The 16,176-nt window shown below is 49.5% G+C and overlaps 8 protein-coding genes across 8 annotated transcripts; 3 read left to right on the forward strand and 5 right to left on the reverse strand.

The window, feature by feature from the left end:
• Positions 1-114: 114 nt before the first annotated feature.
• On the forward strand, positions 115-2,439 carry N7525_005752 (putative G-patch domain protein (TFIP11); the record flags this gene model as incomplete). The annotated part of the gene is made up of 1 exon (XM_002564459.1): positions 115-2,439. The coding sequence occupies one exon, from the start codon at positions 115-117 to the stop codon at positions 2,437-2,439; it is 2,325 nt and encodes a 774-aa protein (XP_002564505.1).
• Positions 2,440-3,841: 1,402 nt separating this feature from the next.
• On the forward strand, positions 3,842-4,879 carry N7525_005753 (VIT1/CCC1 transporter family protein; the record flags this gene model as incomplete). Its single annotated transcript, XM_002564458.1, has 3 exons — positions 3,842-3,905; positions 3,967-4,318; positions 4,372-4,879. The coding sequence occupies 3 exons, from the start codon at positions 3,842-3,844 to the stop codon at positions 4,877-4,879; spliced, it is 924 nt and encodes a 307-aa protein (XP_002564504.1).
• Positions 4,880-5,158: 279 nt separating this feature from the next.
• N7525_005754 (DUF4202 domain-containing protein) lies at positions 5,159-5,746 on the reverse strand (the record flags this gene model as incomplete). The annotated part of the gene is made up of 1 exon (XM_002564457.1): positions 5,159-5,746. One exon carries the CDS (start codon positions 5,744-5,746, stop codon positions 5,159-5,161), a length of 588 nt encoding a protein of 195 aa, XP_002564503.1.
• A 560-nt stretch (positions 5,747-6,306) lies between these two features.
• N7525_005755 (uncharacterized protein) lies at positions 6,307-7,941 on the reverse strand (the record flags this gene model as incomplete). The annotated part of the gene is made up of 3 exons (XM_002564456.1): positions 6,307-6,950; positions 7,015-7,725; positions 7,785-7,941. The coding sequence occupies 3 exons, from the start codon at positions 7,939-7,941 to the stop codon at positions 6,307-6,309; spliced, it is 1,512 nt and encodes a 503-aa protein (XP_002564502.1).
• Positions 7,942-9,813: 1,872 nt separating this feature from the next.
• N7525_005756 (cation diffusion facilitator family transporter) lies at positions 9,814-11,031 on the forward strand (the record flags this gene model as incomplete). The annotated part of the gene is made up of 2 exons (XM_002564454.1): positions 9,814-10,689; positions 10,741-11,031. 2 exons carry the CDS (start codon positions 9,814-9,816, stop codon positions 11,029-11,031), a joined length of 1,167 nt encoding a protein of 388 aa, XP_002564500.1.
• Positions 11,032-11,248: 217 nt separating this feature from the next.
• N7525_005757 (uncharacterized protein) lies at positions 11,249-12,646 on the reverse strand (the record flags this gene model as incomplete). The annotated part of the gene is made up of 1 exon (XM_002564453.2): positions 11,249-12,646. The coding sequence occupies one exon, from the start codon at positions 12,644-12,646 to the stop codon at positions 11,249-11,251; it is 1,398 nt and encodes a 465-aa protein (XP_002564499.2).
• A 1,068-nt stretch (positions 12,647-13,714) lies between these two features.
• Positions 13,715-14,069, reverse strand: N7525_005758 (uncharacterized protein; the record flags this gene model as incomplete). Its single annotated transcript, XM_061213500.1, has 2 exons — positions 13,715-13,834; positions 13,917-14,069. 2 exons carry the CDS (start codon positions 14,067-14,069, stop codon positions 13,715-13,717), a joined length of 273 nt encoding a protein of 90 aa, XP_061070521.1.
• A 155-nt stretch (positions 14,070-14,224) lies between these two features.
• On the reverse strand, positions 14,225-15,767 carry N7525_005759 (uncharacterized protein; the record flags this gene model as incomplete). The annotated part of the gene is made up of 3 exons (XM_061213501.1): positions 14,225-14,308; positions 14,361-15,001; positions 15,116-15,767. The coding sequence occupies 3 exons, from the start codon at positions 15,765-15,767 to the stop codon at positions 14,225-14,227; spliced, it is 1,377 nt and encodes a 458-aa protein (XP_061070522.1).
• Between the last annotated feature and the right edge of the window lie 409 nt (positions 15,768-16,176).

Consider the following 16,176-nt stretch of genomic DNA (forward strand, 5'->3'; position numbering starts at 1 on the left):
AGCTCTTGACTGACTCATTATTTCACATGACACTACTTCCTCAGTTTTACTCTTTCGCTGAAAACTGAGGGGACAGTTGATTTGGCCACTATCTGCCAATGAACCCCTGAAGAGATGGAGTCGCCTTCGTTTTCTGGCCAAAAGCGCAAGGTCGCTGACATGAGCTCCGATGAAGAAGACGCGCGCCCGACCACTGGCTTCCGTGGGTTCGCCAGAGCTGCCTCTCGCTCCGTGACCCCTCCCACTATGGGTGGACTAGGTAGCGGAACCCACAACAACCGAAACACCATGGCCAACTCTCGAGGTGGAGGATCGTCACGAGGTGGGAAAGCTATGGGAGGTGGCGGTAGAGGGGGAGGAGCCAACAGTTTTGCCGCGCGCATGATGGCAAAGATGGGCTACAGGGAAGGACAAGGTCTCGGAACTACTGGCCAAGGTATCGTCAATCCGATTGAGGTACAGGCGCGTCCTCAGGGTGCAGGCTTGGGCGCAGTGAGCGAGAAGTCGAAAAAGACTCGCGAAGAAGAGCGACGAGCAGCTGCACAGAGGGGCGAAATCCTCGAAGACAGCTCCGAGGAAGAACGGCAGCGGCGACGAAAGAAGAAGGAGGAGCGCAAGGCACAGGGTCGGAGCGCCACAGGTACACCGATCCAGCGTGCGAAGCCCAAATTCCGCACAGCGCGTGAAATTGAAGATGATATGGAAGGACTGGAAGTTCCTAATGTTCTCAAATCACTCGTCGATGCCACCGGAAAAGAGCAGCGTGTTCTTACTTCGACTGCCGGCCTGATGTCGACACAACAATTCGTCAGCCAAGAGGAAGGAGAAGCGTTAAAGATTACCCAGCGAGCTCGGAATGACCTGGAAGCATTTGCGGATGAGTGGAAGGGATTAAAGGAGAGAAAACAGTACATTGAACTCGAAGAAGCTCAGGTGGTGGACGAATTGGATGCATATCAATCCCGGATCAACCATCTCACGGGCCTAATCGCCGCAGTGGAAGAACTGGACATCTTTGAAAACGACGAAAGCATCGCGACCAAATTCAATGAGTTAACCGACAAGCTTGAAGATTTGGAATCCAAATATCGAGATGCTGTTGATGAGCATCGACTCCCTGAGACCGCAGTCGCGGCTCTACATCCGTTATTCCGCCAGGCCATGGAGGAATGGGAGCCTCTGCAAGACCCCACTTTCCTCGTGTCCAACCTCACTCGTCTTCAGCCTCTTCTGTCTCGCACGAACGGGTTAGAAGAGCCCCGGAAACGGGCATCCACCTCACCTTACGAAACGATGATCTATACCCTCTGGCTCCCACGAGTGCGCTCAGCACTCCTGAATGATTGGGACGTCTACGATCCATCCAAGGCAACCGCGCTGGTCGTGGCCTGGAAGGCGATTGTACCGCCATTTGTGTATGCAAACGTTCTCGACCAATTGGTCGTTCCCAAAGTGGGCCTGGCCCTGAAGAATTGGAAACCTCGAGTTAGTCGACGACATCCCGGCTCTGAACAGGATGGAAAGTTCCCCTGGTGGCTTTTCACTTGGCTCCAATACTTGGATGAACGGCACACAAACCCGAAACAGCCCGCTGGTCTCATGTCTGACGCGAAGAGAAAGTTCCGCTCGGTACTCGATACATGGAGTCTGCGCAAGGGCCTGGTCGACCGCGTTGAGATCTGGCGGGATGCCCTAGGATCCGAATTTGACGTATGCCTACGCAATCACCTGCTGCCGCGCCTTGCTCGCCATCTCCGCGAGGACTTCACCGTGAACCCGCAGGATCAAGATCTCACGGCGCTCAAAGATGTCTTATGCTGGAAGGTATTCTTCCAGCCTAACGTCATGGGACTATTGCTAGTCTCTGATTTCTTCCCGAAGTGGCACGAGATTCTCTACATCTGGCTCACCAACGACCCCAACTACGAGGAGGTTGGAACTTGGTTCTCTTGGTGGCGCGCTCAGATACCGGAGGAGGTCAATGAGCTTACCATCGTCGATGATGAATGGAACAAGGGCTTGCAAACTATGGACCTTGCCTTACAGCTGGGTGACCGTGCTGCTGCCGAACTCCCGCGCCCAACCACGGCACGGGCGCCGCTTCCTACTCGGGAAGATAAGGTGGCGGCAGCCGCTGCAACTGCCGCTGCGGCTGCCCCTGAACCTCGGGTTAAGGCACCGGTCGTAGAAGAAGTTGCGTTCAAGGATATCCTGGAGGGCTGGTGTTTGGAGCAGGGACTTATCATGCTACCCTTGCGTGAGGCCCATCCACAAAACGGCCAGCCCCTGTTCCGCATTACGGCTAGTGCCACGGGCAAGGGTGGAGTCGTGGCTTTTGTCCAAGGAGATGTGGTGTGGGTGCAAAATAAGAAGGCCAAGGAGATATGGGAGCCAATGGGATTGGAGGATCAGCTGGTTGAGCGTGCGGAAGGCCGATAACTGTGCACCAAGTGCATTGACATTGTAATTGAACCAAAATGTACCTATTCAAGATATCCAGGCTTTGCCCTAGGCGACGATTGCAATAGGCCCATATCTTACATATTGCTGAGTAAACCTTGGTATGTAATTCAAGCTACATATTCGACCGTCTCTGGTACAACCAGGTGTTCAGCAGGACTGGCCTCACGGAACAACCGAGATATTATTCCCGATGTCTTACATGATGTCATATGTGCAAGAAGAAAGATGTACATTCTGAAATTGAAGATGCAGTAACTTACTAACTCCAACACTATCTAGGCACTATAAACCAATGGTATTCCGATAGGTCTCCGAGGGTTTAGGGAAAGACAACTGTGGCTGTATGATACGTCGCCTACGCTTTGTTCCTATTATCTTTGATGTTTGTGTTTGTCCGTGCAACCTAATCCTCACATAGTAACAAACAATTCATAAAGACTGTGTAATGATGTTTAACTGAGGAGTGTCGGGTTGGGATAGGCGTCCATCCACTGTACTTTCTGAAAAGGGTAATTCCGAACAGATTTAGAATCCTAGGGATAGTCGTTCTTTTCTTCAGCTAATCCTCGGAGATAACAAACTCCAGCTTCTCGTGTATCTGAATAGTCGGGCCAAGAGTGTAAAAAGATCCCTCTGTTCAAGGCTGTATATTTCGTACTTCGGAATTAACAATCGGACCAGGTGAATATCAAAATGGGAAAGCCGCGACCGTTCCGAGCTCTTGAATAATATAGCCAGCCAATGAGAATCCATTAAATAGCCTAGTGGATCTACAGATCTTCAACGGACCCACTGGAATGCGGGTCGCCGTTTGCAGCCAATCACATCACAGGCAAAGGTCAGCACAACATACTTCACCAATCGTATCAGTTGGATTTGAAGTGACTTGTCGCCATTTTCTCACCAAAGTGGACAAAGCTCATTCCTTGCTGCTCCTAGACCTTCAATTGACTGTCAATGCTGACATTTGAGAGCCCGGTGATTGGTCCAGGGCCCCTCTTTGGCGACTAAACCTCCATTATTTCCTGTTTGACTTGCATTATCTGTGGGCTTTTGTCGATTTTTTTTTTCTATGGCGCCTGGGTTGATTACTGAAACTGGTCAGAGTCCGTGGGACTGGATTTTAAAAGGGGTGAGACGCGGCCAATTGTTGTAGATGATTCCTTTTTTTTCTTCTCTTCATACTTCGCTTCATAGCCATTGTTGATATCCGTCAAAGACTAAGACACGCATACGGATCCTTTGCTGGATTAAATAAAGTGCAATTACTTCCCAGCCAGCCTTCATCATCTTGTCCTCTCCCTCTTACCGACTTGTAATTGCGTGGTGAACTTCTGCTGTACATCGTACCTTGGTAGCAGTTTTCCGGATCAGCATCATGGCATTCCTCTTCATTAAGCAGAAGCTTTTCCCTACAAAAGATGCGGACACAATACGATCAGGTAAGTAAATGGAAAGAGGATACACACAGAGTGGCATATACTTACAACAATTCAACTCCAGGCAAGCGCCTCCTCACCCGCATTGACGACGACGATACCATCCGCGGAGACTCCGATCAAGACCTCGAGTCCCAAAGCACCCGCTCCTATGACACCTTCGGACGGTGCAACAGCCCGGACGAATCAACATCAACCACCACCAGCAACTCCAGCACTCGCGTGCGCATCAACCCGCGTATCGTCTCAGATGCCATTCTCGGCCTCTCAGACGGGCTGACAGTGCCCTTCGCCCTGAGCGCCGGTCTATCCGCACTCGGAAACACAAAAGTGGTTGTGCTGGGTGGACTGGCCGAGCTGGCAGCAGGAGCCATATCCATGGGACTTGGTGGATACGTCGGCGCAAAGAGTGAAGCGTAAGTCATCCACACATGGCAAGCAATCATTCATATGTACTAACGAATTCCAGTGAATCATATCAAACAACAGTCCGTGAAACACAACAGTTAATCCAAACAGACTCACAAGAGACTCGCGCTATGGTGTGCGAAACCTTTTCCCCGTACGGGCTCTCGGACTCGGCGGTTGCAGAAATCACGCGTGACCTGCATGCATCTCAAGACCGCCTGCTTGAGTTCCTGATTGCTTTCCATCATCGTGAGACGGCGCCTGACTGTAACCAGGCGTGGACTTCGGCCATCACTCTCGCGCTGGGGTATTTTATTGGCGGGTTTATTCCGCTTATTCCGTATTTCATTGTCTCGCAGATTATGGCTGCGCTGTACTGGAGTATTGGTGTTATGGCGATTACCCTGCTTGTGTTTGGGTATGTTAAGACCTGCGTTGTGCGAGGCTGGTCTGGCCGTGCCAATGTGATGGCTGCGATCTGGGGTGGAGTGCAGATGTGCTGTGTCGGAGGTGTCGCTGCTGGCGCGGCGATTGGATTGGTTCGATTCATCGACATGGGCAGTACTTGATTAGCCCGATGGTCATGGTACTGATGATTTTCACGTTGCATTAAGCGCTCACGGCATTGCAGCAGTAGGAGTTTTGCTTTCTCTCTACTCCTACTGTTTTTCATTCCGGTTTGACTCGGCCATGGGTCTATCAGCGGGCGTTTCGGGGAGCTATAAAAAGCTGTATACACATTTAACGAAGCGTAATTCATCCACATTGACAATATCAAGTTACATGATTTCAAATATGAAGGCTCTGGTACTGGTTACCTTAGGTATATGGATATATGAGACAAAGGATCACCCACTCAACGCAATCCCAACCAACTTCTTCGCCTTATCCGACAACTGAATCTCCAAAGCCTCCTCCCTCCCCCGCTCCGACATCTTCGCCCAGGTCTTCCTCAAAATATCAACCATCTTCTCCTCATCTGCGAGCTCCGCCTCAAACTTATCAAACTGATCATCCAAAAAGACAAGACAAGCAACATCCTCCAGAGTCTGCGTATCAGGATCTCCCTGCTTAAGATCCGCCTTGCGCACCAAAGCGCCAACTCTCGCCGCCTCCTCAGCCGAATACCCGCTCTCAACACAGATCTGCTCGACCAGCGCAGCCTGTCGCCTCTGCAGGCCCGCCCGCCACGAGTGATACCCGATCTTTGTGGCGGGGTAGCTGTCCCGCGGCACTTCCCAACGGCGCAGGTGTTGGGCGCGGATTGCGAGCTGAAGGAGCTCCGGTGCGGAGGGGTTCAGGGTTGAGAGGTAGCTGGTCATTTTTTGCGCATAGTGCAGTTCGTATGGGATTGGACCGGTGGCTGTTTGGGTTTGGCGGGGATCGTCGGCGTGCGCTGCGTCGATGCGCTCGAGGGCTGTCTCGAATTTGGTCATTCTTGTGAGGTTGGATGCGGAAAATGAGGTAGGTTGTCTGTTTTGAGTGGTGTGGCCTGGCGAGAAGAGTTTAGGCTTGGAATCAATTTGACTTGTTTGCGCTTGAGAGCTGTCTGAGTCGATTGATATGCGGGTTTTGGATAAGAATGGACGCTAGTTCAGATGTGGCTTAGTGTGAGTCGTAACTGGACGCTTCTAATTGGTGGATGGATTTGTATACATCGAGGGACCCATTGACCTGATGGACATCCGGATGTATCGTACATCGTACAACTACACAAACGTTAACTTCACAAAGCAACAACACCGATGGCTAATTATCGATTATGGCCGTTATATCTCTTCTATTAGAACATCCAATTCAAATTGACACCACAAGACAATGGTGGATAATCTCTACATATCTATCTATAGGATTTGCTCTTGCACATAGACTTTGAACAAAGACACCTACATAACATCAGTATCCGACCTGCTGGGGATTAGCCTGCGGGGAACTGTTTCTGGACCGGGCACTGTCGTAATTACAACACGCAGCAGCAACAAAAATTAGATCACAATCACGATGAGGTGCTGCTCTTTTTCGGGAACACAAGCAGCTCTTGCGAAACATCCGAGGGTGTCTCCACCTGGTAAGGCTTCTCCTTTTCAAAGATGCGTGCCACTTCCTCCAGGGATAGGCCTTTAGTCTCCGGGAGAAGGAAGTAGATCGTCGCCATGAAAATCACAAGACAACCCAGATACACCGTGAAGTACTTCCAGTGGATTGCATCCAAGGCGACCGGGTTTATGAACTGGTTGAAGAAGCAAGCCATCGAGTCGGTGGTCAGTGTGATGGCAAGACCCTTGGCGCGGAGCTGGAAGGGCAGGATTTCAGCTGGGTATGCAATAAACAAAGGCATATATGCCATATCGTAAGCGCTGCAAAAGAGGAAAAGCATGGGAACCACCGCAATGCCGGCCTCTAGCACATGTAGCTCTTGGAAGAGACCGGACATAGTTGTTGCGGCAGATAGATAGATGAACATCAGCATTGTTGCGCTTAGCCAGAGTTTCCGTCGACCGTATCGGTCTGCTGCCATTGCTCCACCAACCGCGAAGCACAGGTTCCACACCTGCATGCTTATATTGATGGCAGCTTGGTGAGATGCGTTATATATACCGACTGATTCTAGAATCGGTGCTAGATAGTAAGAAACCACGCCTGTAACCAGAAACTTGGTTAGAAAATCGGATTGCAAGAAAAGGAGGATTTTTTTCCCTCATACCATTTCCAGACCATTCTTGCATGAACCCCAGAATCACGCAAATGGATAGGCGATGCATGTTGCTCCGGGTCGCGAAGAAACTGCTCCAGCGGCGGCAGCTCTTGTCGGCCTCCGCATTGATGCTCTTGCAAATCTGGTAGAATTCGTCCTGAACAAGTTCGTCGTTTACATCCCCGTTGGCGTGGTATCTCGCCAGTATAGCCATTCCATCCTCTTTCCTTCCCCGAGAGACCAGCCATCTGGGGCTCTCGGAGACAAAGCAAAGTCCTATCAATTGAAGGACTGGATAAAACACCTGCGTCAAGCAGGGGAGTTTCCATGACCAACTCCCTGCAATCGTGAGTCCAGCAAAACCAATAGTGGCCGAGGTAATTGACCCGATGAACCAAAGAGCGTTGTATAGACCTGTGAAGGTCTGTCGCTGGCGTGGATGAGATGATTCAGTAATGAGCAATGGTGCAGCAGTTTGTGAAATGCCAACTCCCATTCCAGCCAGAACACGAGCACCAAAGAAGACCCAGTGATCTTGTGTAGAGATTTGAATAATCGAGGCAATGATCACTAGGGAGGAACCGATGAGAACACAGATCCTCCGCCCCAGATTGTCGGCGATGTAAGATCCAGGGATGAACGCGCAAAAGGACCCCAGCGAGACAGCTGCGATAATAAGGCCTCTCTCATTTGCGTCGAGTCCTTCCAAGAAAGTTGAGACTGGTTTTGTTTTGTTTAGCCTTGTGTTCCCATATAGATATATAAGACAAGATGCTTACATTCGGGAAGCACCAGAAGGCCATTGATCATGCTGGCACAATATCCAGCTGTGGCTGATGCAGATAGCATAAACCCGATCCCCAGGTTTAGTCTCCGCAGCCCTGGATCTTTCATCCAGTTGCTGTTGGTGTTGTTCTGTAAGACCTTGGAGGCCATATTTGGCGATGTGCTGGGAAGGCAGTGAAACTCGTGGAGTATTTTTCCGAACCTACAACTCCGAGCTGTCAAGCTCGTATATTTAAACACTAAAGATTAATTGGTAAAAAAAGCTCCGAATGATAATCCCGCCCCAACATTCCTCACGTTTGTCCAGGACCCGAGCTCTCCGCGCGAGGTTACAGCTGTAGCTAAGGAGTAGGAATGTAGGGAGGGAAGTCAAATGATCCGATCACCGGACAATATTCCTTAGTTTGCTCTGATCCAAGAGTCTGGATGTGATACGCCTGTCAACATGCCTGCTTACAGATGGCGATTGGAAGGTGAGCTTCCGAGGCCTTGGTGAGCTCGGATGCTTCAGGAATGCTTGTAGCTCTCATAGCTCCGTCCCCTCACCTTTGGCCACGGGGATCGTTTCCTCAGTTGCCTAAGTTTAGCCTTGGGATTCGTAGCTATAGCCTCTGTATGGATTCCCTTGATTATTGATTCGCGTTAGATCGACTCGCCCTTGTGCAGGGACTTGTCTCTGGGGAAACGCTGTAAGGAAGAGACCTCCATAGACCTTATAGGGAACTGAATTGCATTTCCTTTTCTTCCTTGATTTTGAGAGCCAGCTCGGTGTACCTCCTCTAGCTATCCTACGTCACTTGATACTTGAAAAGGTCTGATCAAGGAGAGTCTTGAATCAGGAAGGCATAGCGGCGTGGAATGATATTACTTGGTTCTGACGTGGACAGCCGTATGGCACCAATCGGAAAACTCATCAGGGTATCCCGGTGACTTACGGTTTCCCCCTGCTTACGAGTTGAAGCAGGTTCAGGGAAATAAAGTTTACTGTATAGATATGACTTGGATATGACTGTTGAAGATACTACTGGCTAGTATATGAGATCATGAAGCATGAGGTAAGATAGTGGTTTGGTGTAGGCTAGACTTGTATGGTACTATGCAAGAGAAGTCCTATTACTACAGAGGATGGTCAGTGACAATAGCTGGATTTTGCTAGATGTCACATACAGGGTGAAATTGACCCAAGTCACTTCCTTTCGCTGAAGCTCTAAAAATGCTAAGTATTTATAGAAAGATATTTCGAAGTGAAATCCACGCTGGTCAATTCTCGTGATTGGGGGGCTGTTCGATCTTATTTTTAGTTCTTGGTTCGCGAATTTGGTACCTTGGTACTTCAAAAGCTTAGTGACATGGACCCTACCTAGGTAGAAGGCAAGATAGATGCTTTAGATATATGGTGTAAGTATTCTCGTTTGCCTTGAAACATACATCTCCAGCTATTCTACGTGACTTTTAATAGGTGATAAAATGTGGATATATATTCGGAGAAATATGCATGTCTGAGATATGCCAAGGCGATGAAAAGTCGGACAATATCCCGTCCACACAAAAGTTAATAGGGTACTGCAGATACTGCAGGCCCTATATGGAGTAGTAATCCATTATCGCTGTTTCTAGATTGAATATAAAGCTATGCTGTCGGCAAAACTGGAGGCATATAAACTACCGACATGAGTACTCAGGTCCTTACGGAATTGGAAACTCGAGTTTCCAGTCATCCACCGGAGAAATCCCAAGATTCCCAAGACCTCGCTAGTTTAGTGGCGCTTATCCCTCATGCTCTGACTCGTCAGCAATAGTAAGCCAAGAGAAACTTCGCAGGCAGCCACAGTGCCAAGACGCTGAAGATGTTCGAGACACCGGGTGTCTTGGCGTACCCAGGGACGGAGTCCTAGCTAACCCTGAAACCTTAGATCGCAGGAAGATTTTTTGTCTTATCTGATCTCCGTCTTGAGCCCTATATTGTACCATCAGAGTCTTACACTGAGCTACCATTGACCAACCCCAATCAAACCACCCAAAATGGCCCTCGACGACCCTCTAAACCTCAACCAATACAAAACAACTATATCCGAACCAAAAAAGAACTGGGTCTACTCTTCCAATGAAAAGCAAAAGCTTACATGCTTCTACAAAGACCAGAACGAGATGATCGAGTGCTTCCTCGGCGCGAGCGAAGAAGAGCGCCTCAAAGCCGAAGACGAAGCCCAAAACGGCGGCAAAGTAAAGCTCGCCGTGCGCGCCAGCTTCACAGTCAACTTCTTCCTCTTCGTGATTCAACTCTACGCAGCCGTCACCACGGGCTCTCTAGCTCTCTTCGCCACAGCCGCAGACGCCTTCATGGACCTCGTCTCGTCGCTCGTTATGCTCGTCACGTCACGCATGTCCTCGCGTCCAAAGCCATACAAGTACCCCGTCGGACGACGCCGCGTCGAAACAATGGGAGTCATCATGTTCTGTGCGTTGATGACCATCGTCGCAGTGGAGCTGATCATTGAATCGGCCAAGGCTCTTGCGGCTGGCAAGACTGAGTCTGAGCAGCTGCATATCGTGCCGCTGATTTGTGTGGGGATTGCTATCTTCTCCAAGTTATGTATGTGCATCTACTGTTATGGCTTGCGTCGGTATCCGGCTGCTCATGTCTTTTACATTGATCACCGTAATGATCTGGCTGTTAATGGGTTTGGGTTGGTCATGTCGGTTGTTGGTGATCGATTTGTTTGGTATCTGGATCCCGTGGGTGCGTGCTGTATTGCGCTGCTTATCTTGTTCTCGTGGGCGTCGACTGCTTTTGAGAATATGTGGTTGATTGTGGGCAAATGTGCTCCGCGGGAATTTGTGAATAAGTGTATCTATGTGACTTTGACTCACGACCAGAGGATTCAGAAGGTGGATACGGTAAGTTGTGAAGGTGGATTGGTTATTGGCATCTTGGCTAACGGTACATAGTGTCGCGCTTATCATTCCGGGCAGCAACTCTATGTCGAGGTTGATATCGTCATGGACCCTGAGACTAAGCTTCGGGAGTCTCACGATGTAAGCCAAGCGTTGCAGCGTAAATTGGAAGGTCTTGCAGATGTCGAGCGAGCCTTTGTGCATGTCGATTATGATTACATGCATGATGTCAATGAGGAACACAGGCCGCTCTATGAGATCGGTGGAGCAAAAAGCTCCATCAGAGCTTTGGTGAAACGATTATGGTCTAAAAGCGAAAAGCAGACCGATGGGACTGCTGTGTGAGGAGCTTTGGTTACATTATGGTTGAGCTGGTCTCCAATGTCTAGGAATGTCATACAGGGAGTGAAAATCCAGTAAGCAAAATTAGCATCATTGTCGGCTTTATTAATCTCGAAAGTAAGTTCCCAGCAGGAGTCATAAAAGCAGAACCTGGCATCAACATATTCCGGAATATTCAAAACAGAATTTCAACACATGATATCAATCTCATATATCCAAACTAAGCAACAGCGTTTCTCTTCTTAGTCCTTGCAAACATGCCGTATGGCTTGACAGTAAAGGCGCCATTGAAATTCTTCCCTTCCATATCAAATGTATACTCCTTATCCGCCAGCTCAAAATCAACATCCTTAATGATGCGAACGAGTGCATGCAACGACCATTCCCAAGCATACCGCTTACCATAACACTCACGCTTCCCGTTTCCGAATCCCTTCTTCACACCGCTGGGAAGTCGATCAAAGGCCTCGCCGAGCATGCGCTCGGGCTTGAAAGCATTGGGGTCATCAAATATAGCAGGATCACGGTTGACAGCGGCCAGGATTGCAATCATGGGCTGGGTCTTGGGAATCTCGTATTCTCCTCCACCGAGCAGGACCGGACCGTCTGTTGGCAAAGGCTCGATATTGAAACCCGGAGCTGGGGCGCAGAGACGGAATGATTCCCGGAGGATGGCTTCGCAGTAGGGTAATTGCGATAGATGGAAGTGTTCGATCTGGCCGGAGGGACCGATGAGGGCATCAATCTCCTCACGGGCACGGGTGACCGCGTCTGGGTTTTTTGCGAGATAGTACAGGGTAAAGGACACGAGGTTCGGGGTTGTGGCACTGCCGATGAGAATGTTGATTATCTCGTCGATGACCCGGCTGTCTGGAAGGGATTGTCCGGTCTTAGGGTCCTTTTCGTGAAGCAGGGCGTACAGCAAATCTCTCTGTTCTATAGGATCGTTACGTCGCTTGGCGATCATCTGAGCACAGTAGTCGCGACAAGTCTTGATGTCCTTGTCGAATGCACTCTGGTACAAGAGCCGAGTGAGGAGCTTAGGTCGCGTGGGGCGACGTACGGCTTCAAAGGTTGTGTCTGCCATAGCTTTGATGACGGAGGGTTCTTCGCCAAGGATACAGTCTACGTGCTGACTGAAGAAGCATTTCATGTTGGCGGCGTGGTTGAGTCGGTCCAAATCATTAACGACGTCTATACGCTGCCTGGTGCTGTCCGTTGAAGTCCATTTCCAGATTAAGTCGTCTGTTGTGAGTTGCATATCCCTGTGCATTTCCTTGATGGCCTCGGGCAAAACGTAAGGAGCCATGATACGGTGCGCGATGCCCCAGCTTTCCTCGTTGTCAAACGCGGTAAAGAGACTGTCGTGGGCGAGACTGCGGATCTCGACAATAGGACTGGTGACACATTTGCGGAATCGTTTCTCATCACAGACTTCCTCGAGGAGAGCGGCGTTTGTAATGAAGATAAGTTGCTTGGTGAGGATTTTGATTTTGAAGATACCAGCACCACCATGTTCCGCCGCCAGCTTATTTAACGAAGCCCAAGTATTGCCCGGGATCATGTCAAAGATGTTTCCAATTGGAAGCCCCTGGGGCTGAGGAATAGGCGAAGGCATAGTGTCTGTACTCTAGAGAGTAATTGAGCTGAGAATCTCTCAGAATATAATCGCGAACCACGTTCACTTATCAATAGTGGGACAGGAGGACTCGTCACAAGTGCCACGAGTGCATGAGCTAGGAGATCGCTTCCTTCGTGCCACATGCCACATGATTATTGAAATAGCAAGCCTCTGAATGGTCCACGATCACGGCGTAGCTTTAGTGACATCGAAATGAGCCAGGATATTCCGTATCTTCCAATTGGACGAGGTCAGAAGGGTGCAGCTGAGCTGAGAAGTTCATACCCCACAATACCCCGGCATGCGGCATGATAGGTGACGTGACATGTGATAGTGTGATACCGGTAGAAAGAACAGAGATAATCTCCTCTTCTTTGATATCGCCTGATCCGGGCTACATTTCAGCTGATTCAAAGTGACCGTGTTAGGCAGTGACATACTGTCGGCACAGCGATATTTCTGCTAACGGAGTCAAAAACGGAGTCAAAAACGGAGTCAAAAAATGAAGCTATTCACAGACAGAATACCCCGACAGAGGTCCCTATGAAGAAATCCAAAACCCAACGCCCACTCGGCCAGGAAGCCGCAAACGCAGCCAATCGGGAAGAATCATGAAACAGCAACGTTCAGGTTCCTCGTGGTCCGAGAGTTCAAGCGGACACGCCGCGTGATTGGCGATCGGGATCAGCTATGGGGGGGGGGATCTGCTTGGGATCGTCGTAATGGTACATATTGATTTTGGTATCGGCCTTGATAGCATATTTGATGCTCAACCTGACCGCTTGACTTCATCTGCGTTGGGCTCTTTTATACCTATGTGCTCGTTTGGCCTAATATACTCCAGTGAAAAAGAAGCTATTTGGAGTGAGATATATCAACTACAGGCCAACTACATATTCCGAATAGTTCTACCTTACAATGAAGCATCTTGTCGTCTATTGAATCAATTTCATTCTCGTCTCGTCATCGCGGAATGATATCTCCACGCTGCCAAGGTCAAGGCTGCAAAGACTCATGTTTTAAAAAAAAAAAATTGTAAGGAAGTGTCATGCACACTCCCTATAATCATTGATGAACACAGCGGACCAACCCGATAGACGAATCATGGAAACAAGCTGCAAGCATATGATCCCCGTCAAGAAAATCAGAATAACCAACCATTAGAGCAGTGCAGATCTCGAATAGCTGTGCGCGAGATGTAGAAAGATGAAAAAGAAAAAAAGAAGGAAAAAAAAAAAGAAAAACAAGGGGAAGAAACAAAGCTTACGAAATAAAAGCAATTGATCATATCCACTTTGGATAACTTTGTCTCCCGCCCAAAAAACGCCGTCCGATTGATGAAGCCGGGTATATCCAGCACCGTAATGCAACATGTACTGAGAATGAATAAAAAGAGATCAAGGGGGAGGGAACGAGGCATCAAGTTCCCGTGCCTTGCACAGTAGGTAGCAAGACCCGGGTTGAGCCATCACCCCATCACCCCTAGGTTAATATGGGCAGAATTGGTGTTTCATCGAAAAGAAATAAACAGAAACAGCTTTTGGTTGATTCGAAATGATCATAAAACCCATTTCGTCATCTCGCCCCAATGCCGAACATGCCGACCCCATAGCTAGCGCTTCTTTCGGACATGGGGGTTGACACCTTAGCAACGTGGTCCTGGTTAGATTAATTTATATCAACAGAGAAGGTTACCGTGGGAATGCAATACCTTCTTGCGTTTCTTCTTCCCAGTTCCCTCGCCGTTCGAGTAGAATCCGGGGTCATCATCATCATCCACAAACCCTTCGCCATAGCCGGCAAAGCTATTATCATCGTAATGTCTCTTGCGACCCCTGCTAGGCCGCGGCCGCTCCGCTTCCTGCGCTTGTGGAGTTGCGGCATAGGATTGAGTAGAGGAGCGACCGGCACTTGGAGCTGCGGCAGCCTTCTTGCCAGTCTCGCCTGAGGGTGGATTCTTGGCCGCTTTTTCGTGACCCAGGATATCTTCCCAGAAATCATTGTTAGGAATCGGTCCTGGTTCCATTTGCATGGCTCGCGATTGAAGATTTTGTAGCGCCGAATCCATGTCTGCAACCTTGATAGCCTTGCCATGCACCTTCTGGTTCTGCCATTCCTCTTCGGGCCATAGAGTCATGTGCCTCAGACTGCCAGGTGCGCCAATCTCCTGCTTGTGGGGCTTATTCCGTCCAGCGAGTCCCAGTCCTTTCAGCTTTCCTTCGTATGATTTCCTCAGGCGGTTGATTTTCTCCCCTGTCACGGGATCTGTGCGTGCTACCGAGTTCGCGATTGGACCTAACCCATAGAGAGAAACGAGATCCACTGAAGGGTCTGGACCAGTAACGATCGGAGCTGTCAAGGAGTAAAAAAGCAGTGTTAACAACTTCAGTTCCAAGAATGTGCAAGGTCAGTGCATTTATGCAGCTGCATGCAACAAACACCTTGATGCATTTTGGGGAATCTTACATCTCTTGCAAAGATGAAAAGCCGAGGTTAGCTCTTTCTGAAGAGAGTCCAGATCGAGACTGAGGGTATTTGCCCGGCGAGTCGGGTCTGTATCTACATCCATAGCGTCGGGGTCTGTTGAGTGCTGACCTTGCCCGGCGGCAAAATCGTTAGTGCGGTCTGTTTGCAAAGACTGCCGATCGTGGTCGGTCGGTCTGTGTTGTGTTTGTTGTTGTGCTGGTTGCTGAGCGGCACCTGCTCCCGAGTTTTCTGCCGAGTCCTGTATCCCGATATTGAAAGATTTTCTCCCTTGGTCCACATCCTCCGAAGTCGCATTCACAGGGTGACCGCTGACACTACTGGCCGGAGTGGGGAATGAATTTTTGGTGCTCATTGTGGGCTGTTGGGAGACTTGGGTAGACATCGGAGCAGAGGACGGAGGGGAGGAGATATTCGGAGGTTGGACCGTCGCCTGATTCGGTGATGTATGCGAGGATATGAAGTTGGCGGCATGACTTTGTTCGCTCACCGACATCAACGGAGGGGATGTCGGGGTCTGGGGAATGTGTTCCGAAGAAATGGGTAACCGATGGTTCTCTTTCAGAGACCCGGCGGGCGAGGAAGGTGAAGGAGGTCTTGCTTGAAAGGATGCGGGGTGAGTGCGATCAGACATGAGAGCCCGAGGAAAAGTTCAGCATGCAGAGACGGTATTAACCAGAGCGGCTCTGGATCCGAATCGCAAAGTTTGATACCAATGTCTGGAGAGGGGGGTCCCGGTCTCGATCGACGGTCGCTCAAGCAGGTGAGCAGGTCATTCAATAGGCCGACTAGATCATCTGCATTCCAAGGGACTAGAATGAATCCCTACAAGTGGTGCAGATTGGGTGGCTGATGAGTGGCTGTGGTGAAGGAGGGTGGTGATGGAGACAATCCTGTGGTCAAAGCCGACGAGGATGACGGCGAATTGATCAATTCACGTGACCGGTCTTGGCCCGATGTACTTTATTACCTGCATTGTATATTCTATTCCAAGGTTGATTCATGAAGTATGCATCCATGTACTCGTCTATCCATTGCTATTC

Source organism: Penicillium rubens (genome assembly GCF_028828025.1).
Source record: "Penicillium rubens strain IBT 27055 chromosome Unknown utg000002l_segment0_segment0, whole genome shotgun sequence".
NCBI classification, from domain to species: Eukaryota; Fungi; Ascomycota; class Eurotiomycetes; order Eurotiales; family Aspergillaceae; genus Penicillium; species Penicillium rubens.